Source organism: Dromiciops gliroides, chromosome 2, assembly GCF_019393635.1.
Source record: "Dromiciops gliroides isolate mDroGli1 chromosome 2, mDroGli1.pri, whole genome shotgun sequence".
NCBI lineage: Eukaryota > Metazoa > Chordata > Mammalia > Microbiotheria > Microbiotheriidae > Dromiciops > Dromiciops gliroides.
Genome location: NC_057862.1, coordinates 279,565,748 through 279,589,668, shown reverse-complemented (window position 1 = coordinate 279,589,668; position 23,921 = coordinate 279,565,748). Strand labels below are relative to the sequence as shown.

Below are 23,921 nucleotides of genomic sequence, written 5' to 3'. Positions count from 1 at the left end.
TAGCCATTCCCCAATTAATGAACATCTATCTAATTTACATCCAATTCTCTGCTATCACAAAAAAGTGTTACTATAAATATTTTGGTATTAGATGAGAGCTTTCTTCTTATTGATCAGTTTTTTTGGAGTTTAAGCTGAGTACTGGGACTCCATGAATTTTCACTGACTGACCCTCATACTTGCAAAACTCCTCTGTCTCCTATCTTCTTTGACTTCCTTTAATCCTCAGCTAAAATTCTTCCTTCTGAAAGATTTTCTTGGTTCTCCTTAATAATGGGAATGCAATATCACTGTGATTATATATAATTTCTTTATATTTCTTTTAAAAATCTTGTTGAGAATTTTATTTTCCAAATTACATATAAAACAAATTTTTGACATCAATTTTTTAAAACTTTGTGTTCCAACTTCTTTTCCTCCCTCCCCCTCCCAAGAACTCAAGCAATTCAATATAAGTTATACATGAGTAGTCATGCCAAACATCTCCACATTAGCTAGGTTGTGAAAGAAAACAGACAAAAAAATTCAGATTAAGGAATTATCAAAATAATTATGCTTCAATGTTTTTTTCAGATACCATCAGTTCTTTTTCTGTAGATGGATTGCAATTTTCATAAGTCCTTCAGATTTATGGTAGATTATTGCATTGCTGGAAATAATCAAGCCTTTCACAGCAGATTATCTTACACTATTGCTATTATTTTGTATACAGTAGATTTCACTTTGCATTAGCTCATGCAGGTCCCTCCAGGTCTTTCTGATAGTATTCTGCTTGTTTTTTTTGATAGTAAGCTACAATTATATAGTACTTTAACAACAGTAATAGGTGACTTTTATATAGTATCTTAAACTTGACAAAGAATTTTCTTCACAATAGCCTAGCAAAGTAGTCATACATTTTGCCACTGTCATCAATCAATCATCATAACTGTTTCCCTCCATCCTATTCCCTTTCCATTATATTTACTCTATTTTCTATCTTCTTTTACCCTATTCCTCCTCAAAAGTGTTTTGCTTCTGGCTGCCCCCTCTCCTTCTCTGCCCTTCTTTCTTTCACCCTTACCTCCTTAACCCCTTCCCCTCCTACTTTCCTACAGGGTTAGATAGATTACTCCACCCAATTGGGTGTGTAAATTATTCCCTCCTTGATCCAAGTCTGATGAGATTAAGTTCTTTGAGCTAATTCTGATGTGTGTAAGGCTCCTTCACTTCCCCACTCCTCCCCCATCTCTCCTCTCACTCCATATGTCCTTTCCTGCTTTTTTTCACGTGAGATTTCACCCCATTCTACCACTCTCTTGTCCCTTCCCCCAGCGTATTCCCCCCCCCCCTCAATTTTACCACAGAGATGTCATCATGGGGCAGCTAGGTGACACAATGAACAAAGCACCTGCCCTGGACCCAGGAGGACCAGAGCCAAAATCCAGCCTCAGACAAAAGACACTCACCAACCCCGACTGTTTCATCACCCCCACCCCCACTCCCCATCCCGCCAAAAAAAAAAAAAGTGAAACAAAAAATGCTTTACAGGTATCATCCCTTCATAATCAATTCCCACCTGTGCTCTCTGTCAAAATTTATTCCTATCATCTGCCCTAATACTCAGAAGGCTCTTATGATTTAGACATATCTTCCCATGTAGGAATGTAAACAGTTTAACCTTTTAACATCTCTCGTGATTTCTTTTTCCTGTTTATTTTTTATGCTTCTCTAGGGTCTTGCATTTGAAAGTCAAATTTCCTATTCAGTTCAGGTCTTTTCATCACAAATATCTGAAAGTCCTCTTTTTCATTGAAGTCCCATTTTTTCTCCTGACATATTATATTCAGTTTTGCTGGGTAGGTGATTTTTGGTTGTAAATCCAATTCCTCTGCCCTACAGAATATCATATTCCATGCCCTCCGATCCTTTAATGTAGAAACTTCTAGATCTTGTGCTATCCTTATTGTGGCTCCACAGTATTTGAATTACTTCTTTCTAACAGTTTGCAATATTTTCATGACCTGGGAACTCTGGAATTTAGCTATGATATTCCTTGAAGTTTTCCATTTGGGATCTCTTTCAGGAGGTGATCAGTGGATTCTTTCAATTTCTATTTTAGCTTCTGCTTCTAGAATATCAGGGCAATTTTCCTTGACAGTCTCTTGGAAGATGATGTCTAAGCTTTTATTTTGATCATGGTTTTCAGGTAGTCCAATAATTTTCAAATTATCTCTCCTGGATCTATTTTCCAGGTCAGCAGTTTTTCCAAGAAGATATTTCACATTGCCCTCTTTTTTTTATTCATTTGGATTTACTTTATTGTTTCTTGGTTTCTCATAAAGTCACTAGCTTCCATTTGTTCAATCCTAATTCTTAGGCAATTATTTTCATCAGAGAATTTTTGTATCTCCTTTTCCATTTGACTTTTCAAGCTGTTGACTTTTTTCTCATGTCTTTCCTGCATCACCCTCATTTTTCTTTCTATTTTATCCTCTACCTCTCTGACATTATCTTCAAAGTCCTTTTTTTTTTTTAGTGAGGCAATTGGGGTTAAGTGACTTGCCCAGGGTCACACAGCTAGTAATTGTTAAGTGTCTGAGGCAGGATTTGAACTCAGGTACTCCCGACTCCAGGGCCGGTGCTCTATCCACTGTGCCATCTAGCTGCCCCTTCAAAGTCCTTTTTGAACACCTCTATGGCCTGAGACCAATTCATATTTTTCTTGGAAGCTTTAGATGTAGGGACCCTGATGTTGCTATCTTGTTCTGAGGGTACACCTCAATCTTCTTTGTCACTAAAGAAGCTTTCTATGGTTTGCAACTTTCTCTGCCTGCTCATCCTGCCTGTCTTTCACTTGACTTTTAATTCCTTCTTAGTGTGGGGTCCTGCTTCCAGGATATACTGTCCCAAGCTTCACGGTTATGATTTAATAAGGGGCAGTTTCTTCAGTTGTCTGACCCTTTCTCTGGTCTATAGATAATCCCAGGCCAACTTGCCAGTCAACCAGGCAGCAAAACGTTGTGTGCCATGGTTGCTGGCTCCGACAAGCCTGCACCCTTCCCCTACCTGGATTGCCACTGCTCAAGGTTTCTTCCTGGTTCCCTGCTGGGGTAGGACTTCCAAATCCCTACTTAGCTCCTGTGTACACCCCTGTAGGCTCCCCCCTCCTCCCGGCCAGCTGTTCAGCCCTCTTACCGGACTGTGAACTTAGTTCCAGAAGACACAAGCACTGCAACTGATGCAGAGGCTCAGGGGGTAAGTTTTTCTGGCACAGCCTGCCTGGGGCTGGATCTGTGTTGGTGCAATTGTGGAGCTAGACTCCACTCCCAGCCTAGCTCCCCCTCCTGCCGAACTTTCAAGCTTTCTTTGGCTGGAAAATAATCTCAGCTGTCTTTTTGTGCATTCTGCTGTTCCAGGAGTTGTTTTCTGGCTGTGTTTGGAGGTTTTTTGGAGTAATTGTATCAGGAAGTCTGAATGTTTAGCCTTTCCTTGGCCATCTTGGCTCTACTCCATAAAGCTTACCAGTTTCTTTATATTTCATTTGAACAAATATATATATATATATATGTATATATATATATGTGTGTGTGTGTATATATATATATATATATGAACATATTTCATATATTTCATTTGAACATAGGTGTTTTTGTGTTTTCTCTCCCATTAAACTATAAATTCCTTGAGAGCAGGGAACTGTTTTTACCTTTCTTTGTATCCTCAGTGCTTGGAATAGTTCTTACACATAGCAAGTACTTAATAAATGCTTGTCACTTATTTTTTCTTGTGTGGACAGATAGTTCAATTTTTTCTCTTTTAAAGCTTCATTTGAGTCATTTCTTGATATATGTCCCCTCTCTCACATCCATTGTTATCTGTATCTTGCTGGTAGGTTGAACTATGACATTTACTGTAAGGTGCCTTCTAGCTTTTAAGATTCTAGGATTCTGTTACTAGAAACTCACTAAGGTAGTGAGGGACCCAGGGATGCCTGCAGAAGAATGAGGGACCCAGAGTGTTCTGGGAGAATTATGGTTCCACGGCTCTCCCTAAGGGAATAAAGAATGCAGTTCTTTCCCTAGAGGAATTAAGGAGCCAAGAGTGACCTAGGGAAACAAGATACCTAGGGATAATCCTAGGGGACTGCATGACCCAGAATCTACCTCAAGTAGTAGGGTACCCAGGGTTATTCTCAGCTAGTAATAAATCACAATGTAATTCCACTGTAATTCTTAGCATTTTTATCCAGGTGAGACCAGGTTACGGTGATCATAAGATCAGCCTTTGAGAGAATCACAGATTCATAGCATTTCACACTAGGAGTGACTTTAGAGATCATATGAGATTTGAACCTCTTTTAGAATCATTCAAGGAAACCACCCTTTTCTACTATTGGCATTCCTCTTCTGAGGCCCCATAGCAATGTGAAGCCCTGAGGAATGGCCCTGACTTTCTGTGCCCCTCATCTAGGCTCTAGGGCCTACCTTCTTTTCAATCCTCTGCTGAAATATCACCATCATATTTTAGCATGGATCAAAATGGAATCAGTTTTAACTGCTTGAAATGTGAGAGTTGGGAAAGTAATGTCTGAGAATTTAGGACATAATGGGTCCTTAGAGATCAACCAGCTCATACCCTTGACCCCCAACTCTAATTTTAAAAGAGCAAACCTAGGCCTAGAGAGAGGAAGTGACTTTCCTAAAGTCACATAGGGAGTAAATACTAGGGCTTCTATTTGAACTTAGGTCCAGACTCCAAATCCAGTGTTCTTTCTTTTGTTTCTTTCATGGTTTCTTTCCTACCAGAAGGAATTTTGTTTTTAATGACATTTTCAACTAATCCATGGATGCAATGTTAATGTTGCATGAGAGAACTCTGGCTCTACTCTCTTAATAGACCCTCCACTCAGATACATTAAGCATTCGAAATATGGTAAATGCCCTATTATTATATGTGTGAATTTGCAAAGGATCTGTGATTTTGTGGTTACAGGTAACTTCTTGCCTGGGACCTTCTTCCATCAACAGATTATGACATGTCCATGACTTAGTAGATGTATTAAAGAGTTGATTGAGGCACATAGAGGCTAAGCAATTTGTCCAGAGTCATACAGACGGTAAGTCTCAGAGGTGGGATTTGAACCCAAGTCTTCCTGACTTTAAGCCCAGCGTTCTATCCATTATACCGTACTGCCTCTATGTAATTATAAAGGGGAAAAAATAGCAAAACCTCACTGTTCCACACTTGTATGTTTTAAATATATTTTATTACTTTTCCATTTGTCTTAGAAAGAATATGAAAACTGCATGCAACTCTAATTATTTCAGACATTTAAATATCATATGATAACTTCATTGTGTAATACATGATACTGGAAGAACATGATACGCAGTTTGACTAGAGTATATTTACAAAGGGAAAGGTAGTTTTGTTACTCTATTTTTTAAAAAAGAGAGAGAACTGTACTATTAACCATGGAAGCATTACATTCACAATGACAGAGATTGTGTGTGTTTCTGGTTGGGGGGGGGGGTCACATTCTTTATATGTATGTGTATTTGTATGCCTGCGTGCATGTACATATATATATATAAAGTTTCCTTGAAGGATTTTTACTAAGAAAGATAGCAAATCTATTGTTCTTGAAGCATAAAATACTTGAGATTGGAGCAGTCTACCTTTCATATCTCCTCTTAATGGGAGAAGAATCCAGCATCCTCCTTAGACATGAATTTGGCTTGGGATCACCCACACTTCCCCTTCTACTATGTGTAAAAATTAACTGGGGGGAATTAAGTACACTTCCCTGGCAATCAGCTTTTATTTCAGCAAAGAGCATATGGAAGAATGATGCTCATTCAGTTCTACCAGCTGCTGTGGGCCCATATTGCATAGACATATAGCAACACAGTAGCATGGCAGGGTACACTGTAAGCTGTGTGCCTTCTCCCCTCTATGGAAGGGCCCCTGTGGAAAGTCACTATAAAATCTGAAGTGGAAATCTTCTTAGGGCTACAAGTAACAGAGCGCTGCTATGCAATAACCACCACACAGATTATTTGTCCAGCTAATGAGCTTATAAAGCTCAGTTGCAATCATAGTGATGGATGAATGAATACAAAAAGACATTTAAAAAATGAAAGACATGGATTTTTCCAAATTCAGTAAAAAGCATACAGTTGTGAGCTCTGAAATGCAAGAGACAGGACACTTGGAAACCTTTTGCAAACAGCTATAAAATGTAAAAACTGACCCTTGGTAAAAAGTGCTTTTGTAACAATATATAATTTGTGTCTTATGTCTGTGAGAAAGAAAGGTTTTTCTGCAGAGTCCTTTGTTCAAGTCTTCCAAAAATTTCTGACTTTTTTCATTAGGATTTTCTTGTCTTACTCTTCATACACCCTGGAAAAGAAAAACAGGTATAAGTCTCTCAAGGTCACTCTGACCATTAGATGGAGTATGGCAAAGCTCCACGACAGTCACAGATGGAGTTTGAAGAGTAGGCTCTTTTCCTTTTTTCCTAGTGTTCAAATAGCCCAATTTATTAAGTCTACTTGTTGATATATAAGTTATGGCTTTAAAGGATTGTTGTTTTAACAAACACTCTAGAAGGGTGCCAAGCATAGTTCTTGGCACAACCAGGAACTTTATCAATGATTGCTAGCTGGGGTAGCTAGGTGGCACAGTGGATAGAACACTGGCCCTGGATTCAGGAGGACCTGAGTTCAAATCCAGTCTCAAACACTTAACACTTACTAGCTGTGTGACCCTGGGCAAGTTACTTAACCCCACTTGCCTCACCAAAAAAAAAAAAATCCTTGCTAGCTGATAGATTATTTAATTAGTTTTATAGGTTATCTAGTCCAATTGTCTCCATCTCAGTTTATAGTTGAGATCTAGAGAAGGAAAAGGACTTATCTAAATAAATGCTGTCCCTTTCAAAGTAGTTCCCTTGGGAATCTAGATATAGTTTTTTGGGGGGGCGGGGCAATGAGGGTTAAGTGACTTGCCCAGGGTCACACAGCTAGTGTCAAGTGTCAGACCAAATTTGAACTCAGGTCCTCCTGAATCCAGGGCTGGTGCTTTATCCACTGTGCCACCTAGCAGCTCCCTAGATATATATTTTAATGGTCCTGCAGTAAACTGCTTAGGCTCAAGGCTCAAAAGAAACATTATACCTGATGACATATTTTTTTGAATTGCATGCAGTAAACCTTCCTTCTTTGAGAGTCAATTGGATTATTAGAAGGAAACAAGTTGCATGAATAAGATGTGTGAAGGACCTAGGAAATACTGGTTTGAATCACAGATGAGGTGGATCTAGCTCCATTACTAAGGCAGTACATTTGGGCTATACCCCAGGGCATCACAAAATAAAGGGAGTAATATTTTATTGTATGCACAGTTTTAGAAACTACTGAATTTGTCACCTACTTAGGAAGAATAATTCATTCAAATCTGAGCTCCCATAACAGGTAGGCATTTTAGTCATGACCATTTGTGAGACACTATAATAACTACCTTCTTTCACTCAACTGAATTTGTCTTAATTACTTTTTGACCCTGGAGTCCTGTTTGCCTCAGGATCAGAATTGTTAGTTATAGCTATTAGTGGACCTACAAAGTGGCCCATATGGTATGAAGAAAATAAATAGGCTCTTGAGTCAGGTTCTAGAGGGAAATTAATATGTGCCCCAAACAGTGACAGTACCACAGTAATAAGTGTGCAGTCTTCCATGGAGATGCCTTTGAATTGTGACAACACTCATGTGGTGGGTTGAGTTCTGGTCTGTTTGTTAGAGATTCAGTCATGTGGTTTTAGAGTCAGCCCTCAAGAATAATCTAGGACCAAAGTGAGCTGGGGTTTCTTCAATAACTCTAAATAGTTACTGCTACGGTGGGGGAGGTGGGGTGCAAAATGATGCGTAGAATTTATAGAAATCCCGGAATTGCTAGTAGGGTAAATGGATGGAGGAGAAGAGTGCTGTCATCCCTGAGAGTTCTTTTTCTTTCGAAATAAAAAGCAATAGCTTTTAGAAATACGCTAACAAATTGGGTTTGATGGCAAGAAAATATCTAGGTAAAAAATATTTTATGATTCAAATCATTTGTCTGGAATGCTTTATTGATCTATCTTGGAATATTTTGAAAAATCTGACTGCTTTTTCTTTCTCCTTCTAATGAAGTGTCCTGCTTAAGAGAGAGCAGGAGTGAGAAGAAATAGAGAGGAGAGAGAGAAGCTACTCTTTGGGAGTATTTTGGAAGGTCTAGGTTTCAGTTGTTTTTCTTTAGGGAGGAAGGAATGAAGGGAAAAAAATTATAAAGCATCTATTATGTACCAGGCACTATGCTAAACACTTTCAACAATTATTACCTCATTTGATCCTCTCAACTACACTGGGAGGTAAGTATTATATTATCCTCATTTTTTTAGGAAACTGAGGCAAAGAGAGCTTAAGTGAATTTACCAAGAGTCATACAGCTAGTAAGTGTCTGAGACTGGATTTGAACACAGGTGTTCTTGATCATACATTCAGGTCTCTGTTCCCTCAAAACTATGTGTGTATGTGTATACACACACCTATAGAAGATATATGTATATACACATGTATAATATATGCATACACTGTGTACAAATGTAGTATACACATGCTTATGTACTTATGCATGTTTGTACATGTTATACATATATACATATATATTTGTATGTATACACAGAATTCCTATCATTATATCACAGGATCACATGATTGTATTGATTATATACCTAAAGCTGGAAAGGATCATCGTCCAACCATCCTATTTTATTGCTGAGGAAACTGAGGTCCCAGGAGGTTAGGAAACTTGCCTGTCATTACACAGGCAATAAGTGGTATAACTGAGATTTGAACTGAGGTCCTCTGACTTTGAAATCAGTAGCTTTTCTATGGTTACCACACCCTCCGTATGAAGGAAATGATTAATTGTTTTAAATATTAAATTTTTATCTTGGTGAATAACTATTAAGCTCTACTTTAACATATTAATTTTGTAAGACCTCGTGGTCTTCAGTCAATCACTGGTCCTCGAGTATTTCTGTGTATCCACCACATGGCTGGTCACGCTGTCTTCATCTCTCCTTATTTTTGTGGTTTCGATTGACAGATCAGAAGATTAGAGGCAGCACAGTGCTAGGCAAAACCCCAGATTCTAATTCCCTCTGTCAACTAGCTTTCCCATTTGTAAAATAAGGGAGTCAAGTTCATGGTCTGCACACCCTAGGTTCTTTAACAAATGACTTGAATTGAATTAATGAGATCTTTGAGTGCCAGCATGGTCTACCTGGGCATCAGAATCAGAAAGACCTGGGTTCTGATAAATACTGATTGTATGACCTTTGGTGAATCACACTGCACCTCTCAATTGTCCCAGGTAACCTTCTCACACAATAAGTAGCTGCCATGAACGAAACTTTTTTCCCCAAGAGTTACCTCTATCAATGAGATTATGTCTGGGTTACCCTCCCCTTCTCCCAGTGAAATCTTTGATCCAGATGGCTAGGGGCAGAAGAATACGGGAGAAAACTTTATTGAAGGCTTCAAAGTAATCAGAAGCATTCTCAGTAGTCCCTGCAGGTGAAAGAGACTACTTTTTCATTTTGGCTGTTGTGAGAACTGGGAGGACAAATAATTTTCAAGACTTCTCCTGGCCAAGGCAGGGAAAAGGCCAGAAAAGAAAGCTTTATTCCCGTCAGATTTCCAGAAAATAAACTCTCACTGTCAGTATTTGCTATTTTGAGCTAATGCAGACTGGGCAGTTTTGAGGTAGAATATGTAGGTCTGGGTATTGGCACCGTGCTCAAGGCTCTGTCTTTGGGAATGACCTTCTCGTATACTGGGAGGACCCAGGCAGTCAGTCCCTTAGAATTTATTCTAGGAGTAAGCCCCAGGCCTCTGGACCCCTATTGCAGGTGGGGGCAAAGTTGAACATTGAGTGCTCCACTGGGGGCAGTTTCATGCAGGTGGACAAGTATAAAGGGCTCCAATGTGTGAAGAAACATTTGTTGCACGTGTGGCTAGTGCACAGCTCCTTGCCTCCTTTCTGCCTCCCAACTCTGGACTGGCCGTTGCCATAGGAGAAGCAGGCCCATGTGGAATGACTTGTGGTTAAGTGCTGGAAAGGCATGGAACCCTTCTGTCTTAGTTTCCTCATTTGCAAAGTGGGAATACTAATACTTGTAACACATACTTCATAGGGTCACTGTGTGGCTCAGATGGGATGATGTACATAAAGTGCTTTGTAATCCATGTGTGGGACATGTCAGTTACCTACTGCCACCACCGGCAATAGCATTATTGTCACATCTCCTGATTTCTGAAATCCCGACTTTAGGAGTCATAGAATAATATAGACTGTAAGAATTAGAAGGAAAGTTCAAATACTTCTCCTTGGCATTTAAGGTTCTCAAGCATCACCTTATCTTTCCGGCCTTATCTCATATTACTTTTTGCTCCAATCAAAATGCATTTGTTCATTCCATTTCCTATACCTGTTCCCTTTTTTGTCTGTTATATTTAATACTACTTCAGACCTGAATTGTTACTTAACCCATGACCTCAGTTTTCTCATCCATAAAATGGGGGAAAGTATAGCAATACCTCTCAGAGTTGCTGTGGGGATCAAAAGTCTAAATGTATCTAAAAGACATTGCTGAAGTTAAAGAGCTCTATAAATATGAGCTATTGTTATTTCCTATGAATTCTTTAAAGACAAACTCAAATGCCTCCTCTTCCAGTGAAAACCTGTCTCTTTAGACTTTACATAGTACTTTGTCCTGCAATTTGCTAATGCACTTATGTATGTAATTTTATTGATTTTTGAGTCTTATTCTACTATACTGTGACCTTCAGGAAAGCAGAGATCCAGTTTAATTTAAATTTTGTATCTCCCCCAGAAACTAGCCTAGTACAGGTTCTTAGAAAATTCTACTGAATGAATGAATCATCTAGTCCAATTTCCTCATTTTACATATGTGGAAACCAAGGCCAAGATTCACACAGGGTCGGTCACTGAGCTCTTTAAATGCAAAACTACTCTTTCCCCTACACAGGGTTCTCATGTAAAACTCACCTGCGTTTCTCATTCCACGCATTGTACCACTTGATGAATCTCTTTGTACTCTGGAGTTTGGGATGTAGGCAGTGTTCTTGTCCCCGGTACCGTGACATGCTCTTGGTAGTGATGCTGTAATAGAGTTTGGAAAAGCAGCCTGTGTGAGAGGTTAGACTTTTCCACTCACCCTCAGCACCTGCCTGAGGCGGGTAAGGTCAGTCTCTGGGGGATGCTGAGTAATGAGAGTTCAGTCATTAGAATGTGTGAGCTGGCTACCAGCTATTGTCCTGCCTTCAGCAGAGCAGGAGAGGAAATAGGCAAAGAATTGCAGTGGGCAAGAGGCAGGCAGGGGAGATCCAAGCTCTCCCTTCTAGTACAGTAAACGGCATTGTGGGAACAGCAAATATATGTGATGGGGAAAGTTTTGCTCTGCATCTCCAAAACTTTAAAAAGTTTCAGTAAGTCTGAAACTTGTCCATGAGCCATTTTGACTGTAGAATTCTTATTTCACCTTGCAGAGAGTATATAGTAGCTGAACTTTTTTCTTTTAGAGTTTATCTTTAACTCCATAGACTTCTTCTTCTTCTTCTTCTTCTTCTTCTTCTTCTTCTTCTTCTTCTTCTTCTTTTTTTTTTAGTGAGGCAATTGGGGTTAAGTGACTTACCCAGGGTCACACAGCTATTAAGTGTTAAATGTCTGAGGTCGGATTTGAACTCAGGTATTCCTGACTCCAGGGCTGGTGCTCTATCCACTGTGCCACCTAGCTGCCCCAGTAGCTGAACTTTTAAAAGTGGAATAGTCTATTTCTGGATGAACTGGCTTTCTGATGAGCTTTGTGTCAGCAAGGGTTTGGCTATAACTTGTAAACTTTGCAAGTCTTAATGCAATTAGCCTATAGTGTGAGCAAGCCCTGCACCTGATTGAAGGACCTCCCCCCAACCCAAGCCCATTCCCTTTATAATTTCTGCCTCTCCAGAAGCCTTTAGCCTATGGCAGGTCTGTAAATGTGTGACAATGCTATCTTGAAGGAAAGTCTTTAACCAATTGCTGGAAGGGATCTAATAGACCATCTAGTCCAAGATGACATTAGATAATACTCCCTACCTCACCCTATCCAGGTACTCTCTTCGCCTCTCAACTTCCACAGTGTCTAACTTGATACTCTACTGAAGGGCTTAGGGAAAGCCATAAAAGCTAAGTAACGCTGAGGCTAGGTGTGAATTTTTGCAGGACCCCAGATTATTTATCTACAACAGGATGGGGTATGATTAGTCACCCAATAAAATCGTAACATTCCATGGCTCTAGATCGTAAGGGGAATCTCTGTCTTTGACAGTGATAAGTGGCAAAGAGCTGGTTATACTCCAGGTGGAATAAACTTCAAGGAAATCCAGTAATGTTTATGAAAATGCAGTCTGGTAGAAGAGAAAAGACTGAGAAATTATGGACATTAAAAAAGGACTTGCCCCTCCAGAAGGTTGCTACTGGGAACCCCAGGGTTTATTACACAAGGAGCACCCTGAAACATTTAAGATAGGGCTCAATTTATAGAAGTTAATTTACCCATTTTTAGTACAGCCTCTTTTACTGAAATGGAGAAATGTCTGCATTAGGAGGCATCATACTGGTAATCATTAGCTTCATAAAATGAATCTTATGGGCTATCTTGCTCAAGGCCCAGCTTTTCCTGGGGCCCTGAAGGAAGGTTCCCTCAAATGTTGGGATTATGACCAGGAAAAAAACCACAACAATGTCTAGAATTGTGGTGATAACTGCCTTACGCTTTCTTTTTTGAAGAAACCTGAAGTTCTGAGAAGACCTTGGGGCTTATATTTGGCCTAGTGTCAACAGTAATGTTCTTCAATGTTTGAGGATAAGCAGAGGTGACATATTAAATTACATACCAAGCTCTCCACCTGCTAAGAGAGGAGAAGGAGCAGTTGCTTCAAACTGATCATTGCTTCCTCCTAGACTCTGACTTCTGAGGAGCCAAGAAGGTTAACTGGCTTATAGATTTAGAGCTTATAGAGATAATAGGTCTAGAGGTCATTAAGTCAAATCCCCTCATTTTACAACAAAGGAAACTGAGTCTAAGAGTGATGAAGTGACTTGCCCAAGGTGAGACTGACAGTAAGAATCTGAGGTGGGATTTTACTCAGGTCATCCAGACTGCAAGCATAGCCCTCTAACTATTGTGCTACATAGCCAATGCAGGCTTAGAGGTCCATATTACAGACTTGGATGAAAGTCTATAATTCTAGAAAACTGGAGGTTTGCACTGGCACTGCAACTTGCCCACCTAGTAGCCTAGTGGCATCGCTTTACTTCAGTTTCTGCATTAATATACTAGGGATAATATTAGCATGTGTAATATATCCACCATACCAGGTTGTTGTGAGTACAAAATTAGACAAACATACATATATGTTTATATAGACATATAAGTACATACACATGTATGTGTAGATAGCCATGTAGATATATAAATACCTAAATGTATTTGTGTGTGTATATATATATGCATATGTTTAATATAAGAGGTTGTGGGGGTGTAGTGGATGGAGAGCTGGTCTTGGAATCAAGAAGACCTGTGTCCAAATACCACCTCAGATATATACTTTTGTGTGATTCCAGGAGAGTTACTTAAATTTTTAGTGTTCTAAGTATCTCAGATGATAGTTTTAGAGAAGGTGCCAATTTATGTTAGTAGAAAGAATTTGCTCATTTCAATTAAATTATAGGTCTAGGAATTGTCCTGATTTTATATATACACACATATGTGTAAATGTGTATACAAAATGCATGCAAACACATATATAATGCTTTGTAGACTGAAAAGCATAAAGGTGTCAGCTCTGAGTATTTTTCTTAGTATCTGAGTAGATTATAAGCATGAGCCATTTCTTTCTCTATATTCACTGTATTACCCTGTCTTAAAGTAATATCTTACCACATAAGACTGGGTGTTTTAGAAGGCAATGTGAAGGTCATATAGTAGATGAGCAAATTTCCCAGAATGTTTTGCATGGGATTACATTATTTTTGGGTGGATTCTGGGAATGTGCTCTGGGAGGGAAGCTCAGTTCTAGTGCACAACCTCCTTAAGGAAAGGAATTGTTGTGTTGTTTGCTCTTGTATACCCAGCACCTAGCATAGTATTTGGTTACTTAGGACAAATCTGACACATGGTTGTTTAATTTAATTGATTATAATGGAAACAATTTTAGCAATTAGAAAACCATCTGTTGTTCAGATCGGAATTCATACATTATTCTTTGGGTTGGTTATGTCCAATGTGCAGGACACGTAGCAGAACTCAAAAATTATCTGCCTTAGGCTTAGTTAGTGGAAAGAAATGAGGAATGTACAGAGATCATAGGCTTATATGATGATCTCAGAGGTAAACAGGACCTTAGATATCATCAACTCCAACTCCCTAATTTTACAGATGAGAAGATTGTGGTCTAGAGGGGGCAAAGTGACTTTCTCTAAGTCACCAAGTTAGCAAATAGCAGAGCTAGGATTTGAACTCATATCTTCTGACTCAAATATAGTACTCCTTTCATTATACCATATATATATATATAAATATATATATATATATATATATATATATGTATATATAGAACTATCAATCTATCTATCTATCTATTTACATAGAGTGATTTGCAGAATGTGGTAGCAGAGTGTGGATTCAGAAAAGATCCTGTGACTCCAGATCTATGTGCTCCAGCATGCTGTTCTTGCTCTGCTGTGTGACTGGGGCAGTTCTCTTCTGCACTCTAAGAGTTATCTGTAAAATGAGGCTGTTGGGTAAGATGATCGCTAGACTCTGGCATTCTGCAATCCTGTAATTTCTTTGACTGCCCACGGCCTAGTGCAGCAGTAGGTACCCAGAAATAAATGCCCATTGCACTTCTTTCTTGGCTCACAATCCCAGGAATGGAACTGCTCTAGGGATTCCTATATTCTTGCTGCCTCTTTCCAGCATGGCAGATTGAACTTTAGATGAGTTAGAATATCTAGATTGGAATCCTGACTCAGTTATACTGGGGAAGTGGCTTTACTTCTCTGAGCCTCAGTTCCCTCCTCTGCAACAATGGGAACATTTTTGCTATTCTCATTGTAGGACTTGTGAGGAAGCTTTCAACTTCAAGGAGCTGTTGGTGCCTTTGATCACAACCTCTATGACTTTGTAATTGACCTTTAAGAGAGGCTGTTGCCAAACAATTCATTACCCTGAAGTCAGTTCCAGGATGGGTCTTCCTTGACTTAGTTAGTCTGGTCCTTGGAGGACAGATTCACAGTCAGATCATCACTGGTCTAGACTTGAAAGCTTTCCAGCATGACAGGACATGCTAGAGATTAAGTATCACTGGTCTAACCTGGGACAACCCAGGGTCACCTCCCGAGGAATCAAAGGAAAACTTTCAATCATGACCTTTCGAGATCTTCACAGGCCTGAGATCAGAAGTGGTGCAGGTCTGTAAGAATTCAATTTCTCCCTAAAAGAAATGTTTTTGTAAAATGTACTTATCCCCTTTTGGAGTTCGAGAACTAGCCCTGAGAATGAGCTAGAAAGGCATAAGCAGCACTTGGTTCTCATAGGCATTCCTAGAGGTTGTTTTGAGAGGCCACAACTTATTATCAACCACACTACAAGACTCTTGACTCCACTCTGATGTGAAGTGGACTTAGCTCATCTCCCTCCCTAAATCTCTTGTACACCTTTGAGGTGCAGTGAGGTACATGAAAGTCAGCATGCTGCCATCCAAACCTATTTAACTGGAGTGGTAAGGGCACGTATGGGGGTGGAAAATCGGCTTGGATTTTTTGATCCACTCGGTCTTAGGCAGGAAACTTCTTTGTTGCTGAAAATATCTCTAGAATTTATTGCATCTCTTTCTTGCCTATCTAAGTACGGTCTATTGAATACTTAGATTGCAGCTCCCCCCACCCCCACCTCAGGCTGCAGGATTATTATTCTAAACAGCAATGATTTCTGTCAAAGTTATTGCTAGAAATTTGATTTTTTATATTAATTTCTTAACATAATCTCATGTCATAATTTTCAGTTGAAAGGAGAATAAGGAAAACACAACACAATGATGGGGCCATGTCATCTACTCCAAAATCCATCTCATTCACTCATTTCTTGATTCATTCATCAAATGTTTATTTAGGGATTACTCTGAGCAAGGCATTGTTCATTGAGGGTTCTTTTAAACTGAAATTCTATTGCATCTAATGCCTCAGCTTTTGGTTTCTGAAGTATAAGTGAAAACAAGAATATGTTTTGGGAAAGTGATGACTGTGGGAGTCAAATAAACCAGCATTTCCATTGTAAAGATGGTATCACTTACAAGACTCCACCTTAAGTCAAATCAAAAATTAGTTTTTAATTTTATGCTACCAGATTTGAAGAAAGGAAGGTCTTGTGTCCTTTCCTCTTTTCCTCCAAGCTATTTGGTTCTTCAATCCCAAGACAAAGTCCAGTTAGGAGCTTTTCTGGGCATCTTCCTTAGGTTGGTATAGGAGTGAAGGGAAGAGGGGTGGGGGTGGGTAGAAATGCTAAGCCGGGCTATATTTTGAGTTTCTCCCAAACTCACTAACATATTTCTAGTCCCAGGATGTAAACATTGGCTGTTATGATTTCAGAAGCCCTTTGGGGCCCATCAAGAAGCCCTTTGGGACCTGGCTGAGCTGGACAGTGCCTATCCAGACTGGGAATAAAGTAGAACCTGTTTCTGGGGTGAAAGAAGGGGTGACTGGTCAGTGGCAAATATTTGAGTTCTACTTTGCCAAGGACTCCCTTCTTGGCCAAGAGTTGACTAATGGGGAAATAGTTGTTTTGGCCTCAAGTGGTTAATTTGAAAGAGAAGAGCAAGGAAACTTTGTGTTCTTTCAGTCTGCCCCAGTTTTTAAAATATTTTCAGCATTCCCAACATGCACAGAGCCAGCTCTATCGAATGTTATCCTGAGCAAGGGATTTTGCTATAGGAGCTACAGATGCATTCCTTAGGGAAACACATATTTTGCAGCTAATTAGTAGGAACCATTCTAAAAGTAAATTTGAATCAGTTGTATACAATTGTATTCCTCTGAAGACATTTTCTGATATTAAAAAGTCTCTGTGAAGCATGGGATATGATTAAATGAAAAGTGAAGTAAGCAGAACCAGGAAAACAATGTACATAATTCTTATAGCAATGGAAATGAGGGGTGGTGATGGTGGAGGAAATAGCAACAAAAAGTATCCCATAAAACTAAGTGCTATGCAATTTTAAAAATCAAGCTTAATTCCAAACAAGAAAGGTTTTTTTTAGGAAAGAAAATATATTTTCTTCCTTTCTCCCACTTTTTTTCTTGTAGAGAGTTGGGGGACCAAGGCTGTGGAACATTGGGTAAACTGTCAGATTCCATTGATGAGTTAGTTTTGCTAAACTGCTCTCTCTCTCTCTCTCTCTCTCTCTCTCTCTCTCTCTCTCATTCTTTGTTAAAAGAAATGATGCTCTGGGGAAAGGAGGGAGAGTGACGTATTTGGCAATGAAGGTTATATAATGACAAGAATATCAATATTGTTTAAAATGTCTGAATGAAGGAAATGAGAATCTTTTTAAAAATTCTCATTCCAACAAGTTCAAACATTGAATCTACTTTTGGCTTCAAGAAAAATAAACTCATTAGTCTTTTTGTTGAGAACGTGTGTGATTCTCTACCTAGGGACCAAATATTTTAACTTTTTATCTTTCAAGGGCCCCATCCCATCTCCAGAAACATTGCCATGATTGTGGGTCCCTTACAAAATGCAGTTTCTTTTAGCCTGGTGTTGTAGCTCGTTTGAAATGCTGGTGCTTAACACACTTGCCTACAGTTTGTGCTTGGACAAGAATGAAAAGGCATGAAACATGCTCTTATATCGATTCCAGACACACATAGAGCTTGGGCATTGGTTTAGACAGAAATGAGGACAAGATAAAGTTGCAAAGGTGAGACTCACATAACCATCTTCTCTTCACAGTGCGGGTACTTTGGTTTCATTTCCAGCTTCTTGACATCACTGTATCTTATCTTTGGTCCTTTCCTTGAGCATTTGCATTTTGACCCTGCAGGAGATTCCTTGATAAATGAGGAGTTCCTTACCTGCAGGCTCTCATAGAGAGCAGGCAGCTCCACCGGATTACGAAGTTCAAGTTTGCAAGGAAATTGATGAACATAGATTAGCCCACCTCCTTCCCCGTCCCCCTTTTCCCTTTCTTCCCCAGACGCACAGTCCAGAGACTGTCTATGGAGTTCGTGAGAAATTAAGGTATAAAACTTGGCCAACGTTACCCTTCAGAAGCCAACATTTAAGTAACCTGACATTCACATTTTCATTTTTTCCTATGCTTTCATATTTATTTAAACCCAAGAATGAAGACAGGGTAAGCGGGAGAGTTCATCAGAACACAGTGACTGTCCAACCTCCCCATCCCCCCCCCCCCACCCGCCCCGTCCAAACCGGGTTTCTTCCAGTACATACAAACCCTTACTTTCCCTAAAGCCAGGACGTGTGTGTGTGTGTGTGTGTGTGTGTGTGTGTGTGTGTGTGTGTGTGTGTGTGTGTAGCCCAAACTGGAGGGCTTTGGTTTCGCTCGAAGGACTTACCTTCTACCCCGAAACAGCACAATACAAGGAGCAGCAAGAGCAGCAGTCCTGTCAAGAGCTTCATGGCCAGCGCTCAGGTGTCTCTAGGGAACTGGGAAAATCTCGCTGCCCGCTCGGCTTCCTTGCAAGCTCTTGCTCCGGAGCTCTCGGGCAGTCAGCTGTGGGGAGAGTTGCAGATCTCCAGTGCTCCTGAGCCCTGGTCAGTTTCAGCTCCTGTCTATATCTGCTCCGTGCGCTCTCGCTTGCTCTCAGTTCTCCGGAGCTCTGCTCTCCTCTTTTAAAACAGCTCCCGCTGCCCTCACAGCGAACTCATTAATATGCAGAACAACTCTGACTCACTGCAATTTCTCAACATGGTTGGGGGGGGGTGGGGGGGGGGAGAGGAGGGAGGAGACCTTCCCAGTCCTGTCTGATCCAACAGACTGTTTGGGTCCAGAATACAAACAGCCCCCGAATCATCTCATTTCTCAGTCACCTTCTTCCTTTTTGGGGTGGGGGGGTGGGGGGTGGGGAAGGTGGGTCGGAGTGGGAGATCACAGCCTAGGTATGGAGGCTTAACTTTGTCGTTCTTTGGACTTTGTCGAAGTGACTGCGGAGCTGGGGCTTCTTAGCCTGTCGTGCTCGAAGTTGTTTATATGTAACCACTTCTTTATAAGGCTCCGGTATGGGTCTGTCTGTGAGGGTTCCCGGGGTCAGTGGACTGAAATGGGCAGCCTCCCACAATGAGAAGCTTGAAGGAGAGACATACCCAGACTATCCTAGTGAGTGATCCAAGCCTGTGTTGGGGAAGAGGTGAGGCTTCACCTTTTGGGAAATGACTGAGACTTTAAAAATACTTAACTCCAATTGACCCAGGCTATGAATCAAGTGCTTCTAGTCATTCTGGGGTGAGGGGTGAATGACAGAATGATTCCTCAAAATAGGGATTTGCCTACAGGCTGCAAAGGGTGGAAAGCTAGCTTGGTACAGTGGGAAGGAACAATGCTCGACCTGGAGTCTCAGGAACTGCGTTCGAAACCCCTCTCAGCTTTTTTCTACCTGTGTGATATTAAGCAAGTCACTTCATTTCTCTGTGTCTCAGTACCTCATCTATGAAAAGGGCAGTTTGGACTAGGTGACCCTTAAGGTATCTTCCAGGTCTAAAGATGCTTGTGCTTGTCTTTTTTTTTTTTAATTGAAGATTGACATGCTGTCCAAATTACTTTTCTGAAGAGAAACTCTTTTAATTATCAATGTTTTTTTTCTTGATTAATTGGGTTTTGCATCTTCCATTGTGAATCTGAGGGTCCTAAGCACATCTCCTTTGCCTTTTTCCTCTCTCCAGTCGGAGTAATTATCTTGCAGCCACTTTGCTGGAAGCAGGGACCCATGAGATGAATACTATTTGGACCCTTGGAGAGAGTAAAAGAGGAGAATCTGAGCCCTGGGAGCTCACAGAGTCGAGAACTGATGTTACTGTGGCTCTCTTCCAGAAATACTGCCATCTCTCCTCAGGTATACAAGCATAGTTGGTCTAAGCAGGTCTGATGTACGTGGCTTCTGAAAGACAAGGTGCTAGCTTCGGCAGGGATACCCAAGACTGTTTACTTGCTTGGTTCTTGGGTTTGCTGCATGGGATCGTAGGATTGTAGATGTACATCTGAAAAGGACCTTAGAGGAGATTTAGTTCAATTCCATCATTTTACAGATGAGGAAAGTGACATCAATAGAGTTAAGCAACTTGCCCAGAAAACATGTTAGTGAGTGGCAGAGCAGAGAGTGGAACCAAGGTCCTTTGACTGCAAACCTATCACTCTATGCACTGAAATCTGAAGGGACACATAGAACATTAATGCTGCAAAGGACCTCTGAGCTTGTGTAGGCCAATATTCCCATTTTACAGAGGAGGAAACTGAATCACAAAGAGGGGAAAGAACTTGCCAAAAGTTACATGGCAAATTAGTTTCAGAGCCAGGTTTAGAAACAAGGCTTTAACTCTCAGCCAGGTGTGCTGCTATTCCTTGCACCCCTGGCAGGGAAAGGCATCTCAAAAAAGCAGGAGTGAACTGAAATATTGGTTTGGCCATTAGGATGAGGTAAGATGGTTAACAGTTGTTATCAATGACTTTGATAAAGTCAAGTTTATGGATGATTCCAGGAAGTTGGTAGTGATAGTCACATATATTAGATGACAGAGTCTGGATCTCCTACAATTTCAAAAAAGCTAGAATCGGGGGCGGCTAGGTGGCGCAGTGGACAAAGCACCGGCCCTGGATTCAGGAGTACCTGAGTTCAAATCCGGCCTCAGACACTTGACACTTACTAGCTGTGTGACCCTGGGCAAGTCACTTAACCCCCATTTCCCCGCAAAAAAAAAAAGCTAGAATGGTGGATTAAAGCTAATAAAATTCAATTTATCAGGATTAAATGAAAGGTCCTATATCTGGGTGCAAAATAAAAATGAACAAAGACAAGATGGGTGGGCATGACTACAAAGATTTGTGGTTCTAGTGCAAACTCATCGAGTCAATACTACAATATAATTAGGAGAGAGCAAGGGATAGTAGGAAGGAAACAAGCATGAATTAAATACCTATTATGTGCTAGGCACTTTGTTAAGCACTTTACAAATATTTTTTCGAGGCAGGACTTATTTTTAGCCCTGTTTTACAGTTGAGAAAACTGAGGCAGATAGCTTAAATGACACAGCTAAGTATCTGAGGTAGGATTTGAACTCAGGTCTTTCTGACTCTAGTTATAGGGCTCTCCATACTTCATTACCCCTTTAAAAAGAATAGAGAAGACTCCAACCATTCTTCCTGAACCTGATCTGATGGGATATAAGTGTCAATCCTACTACTACTACCTGCTACTTATGCTACTACTTACTAGTGTGACCTTGGGCAAATCAGTTTCCCTTTCTGGACTTCAGTTTCCTCATTTGTAAAGTGAGGGGTTTGGACTAAATGATCCCTGAGGTTCCTTTCATCTCTAGATCTAAATCCCTTTAATAGTGCTTTCTTTGCAACAACCCTGTAAGGTTGAGAGTACAAATAATTTTATCTTCATTTCACAGATGAGGAAATAGAAATTCTCAAGCTAAATGACTTGCCCCTACTCACACAACTACTAAGGATTGAAAGATTCAAATCCAGCTTCCCAGACTCCATGCCTACTGCTCTATCTACTGTATAGCACAGTCACTCTTTTTTATTTTTTGTTTCTTTTTGGTGGGGCAATGAGGATTAAGTGACTTGCCCAGGGTCACACAGCTAATAAGTGTCAAGTTTCTGAAGTCAGATTTGAACTCAGGTCCTCCTGAATCCAAGGATGATGCTTTTTCCACTGTGCCACCCAGCTGTCCCCACAATCACTCTAGGAATCAGAATAGTTAATGCAATCTAAGTTCCATTAAGTAGGGGCATAGGAGGAAATAATCCTGCTGTATTCTGCCCTTCTTAGACCATAGGTGGAGTTTACTTCTAAATGTCATGCTTTAGGAAGTTCACAAAGCAGCTGGAGTGTGTCCAGAGGATCCTATGGCAGCTAGATACCATGGCATTGGAGGCACTAGTGGAGGAAGCTGGACTGTCTGACCTGGAGAAGAGAAGACTTAGAGGGGGACTTCATAACTCCCTTCCAAGCATTTGAAGTGTTGACATGTGAAACAGGGATTTGATTTGTTCTGGTTGGCCACAGGAAACAGAACGCTGAACAGTGAGTGAAAGTTTCAGAAGGGCAGGCAAACAATTGTTGTTTTCCCAACAATGAGAACTGACTGGGCTGCCTATGAGGGTGGTGGGTTCTCCCTCATTTTATGTCCTCCCCTTTAAAAATTAGATTTATTTATTTGCTTTATTAACAGGCATTTCTTTTTTTTTTCTTTCACATAGTCTTTCCCTATCCCCTTCCTCCAACCCCCATGGGACCTCAGGATTGCAATAATATGTATTTTCTTTTTTTCTTTCTTTTTTTTTTTTTGTGGGGCAATGAGGGTTAAGTGACTTGCCCAGCGTCACACAGCTAGTGTCAAGTGTCTGAGGCGGGATTTGAACTCAGGTCCTCCTGAATCCAACACCAGTGTTTTATCCACTGTGCCACCTAGCTGCCCCTAATGTGTATTTTCTAATCAGTTTTGAATTGGAACATTTTTAATATGGTTATAAATAGCTTGGATTTCTTCTTTTAAGACCTGCTTCTTCATACCCCTTGAATGACTATTATTTAGTCTTATATGTGAGATGTTTATCAGAGAAACTTACTGGTAAGATTCTTTCCCAGTTACCTGTTTTCACTTTAATTTGAACTACATTTGATTACTTTGTGTTAGCCAGGGAATAAACATTTATTAACTACTGTGTGTGAGGCACTGTACTGTAATATTGGGGTTACAAAAAAAGGCAAATGACAGTTCTTAGTCTCAAGAAGCTCACAGTCTAATGGGAAAGACAACATGCAAATAATGATGTACATGCAAGTTTTATTCAAGATATATTGGATAGAATTAGTAGAGGGAAGGCACTAGAATTAAGAGGGATCAGAAAAGCCTTATTGTAGAAGTTGGGGTTTTAGCTGGGACTTGAAGGAAGTCAGTAAGCCAGGAGATGGAGATGAAAGAAGGAAAGCATTTCATATATGAAGGATAGCCAGTGAAAATGCCCAGAGATGAGGTGTTTTGTTTGAGAAACAACAAGGAAGCCAGTGTCATTTTATAATAGTCACAATTATTCATTTTTCTTATACAACCCTCTAATTTGCTTAGTTGTGAACTCTTCACATAGTCACAGATCTGAAGGTTAACTCTTTCCTTGCTCCTCTAATTTGTTTATGATGTAACCTAAGGTTGTGTATCATTCAACCATGGTATCTGGAATGAGGTGTTGGTTTATACTTTGTTTCTTCCAAACTGCTTGCTTTTCAGTTTTTCTAGTTGTTTTGTCAAATAGTGAGTTTTCTGGTTATTTCTGTCTCTCTGTCTGTGTCTCTCTCTGTCTCACCCCCACTCACTTTTCCAATCCTCCCCATCACCAGTGCCACGTTGTTTTTAATGATTACTGCTTTGTAGTACAGTTTGAGATCAGGTACTGATAGACTGCCCCCTCGCTTCCTTCCTACCTTTTTACAGTATTACCCTTGAGATTCTTGACCTTTGTTCTTACATATGAATTTAATTATTATTATTTTTAGATCTATAAAATATTCCTTTGGTAATGTTATACCAC

At 40.2% G+C, this 23,921-nt stretch overlaps 1 protein-coding gene across 1 annotated transcript; it reads right to left on the bottom strand.

Moving 5' to 3' along the window:
* Positions 1 to 5,233: 5,233 nt before the first annotated feature.
* Positions 5,234 to 19,017, bottom strand: CXCL14 (C-X-C motif chemokine ligand 14). Its single transcript, XM_043988383.1, has 4 exons — positions 18,721 to 19,017; positions 18,074 to 18,179; positions 11,092 to 11,205; positions 5,234 to 6,384 (listed from the first exon to the last, which is right to left on the bottom strand). Exons 1-4 carry the CDS (start codon positions 18,782 to 18,784, stop codon positions 6,369 to 6,371), a joined length of 300 nt encoding a protein of 99 aa, XP_043844318.1. The 5' UTR covers positions 18,785 to 19,017; the 3' UTR covers positions 5,234 to 6,368.
* Positions 19,018 to 23,921: the final 4,904 nt, after the last annotated feature.

What these genes read in the sequence shown, in the direction of transcription:
- CXCL14 (XM_043988383.1), bottom strand. Translation starts at nt 18,784, where the DNA reads ATGAAGCTCTTGACAGGACTGCTGCTCTTGCTGCTCCTTGTATTGTGC. An exon ending in GTGCTGTTTCGGGGTAGAAG is followed by an intron (nt 18,180 to 18,720) that starts GTAAGTCCTTCG and finishes AATCTCCTGCAG; the next exon opens with GGTCAAAATGCAAATGCTCA. An exon ending in TGTGAAGAGAAGATGGTTAT is followed by an intron (nt 11,206 to 18,073) that starts GTGAGTCTCACC and finishes ACTCTATTACAG; the next exon opens with CATCACTACCAAGAGCATGT.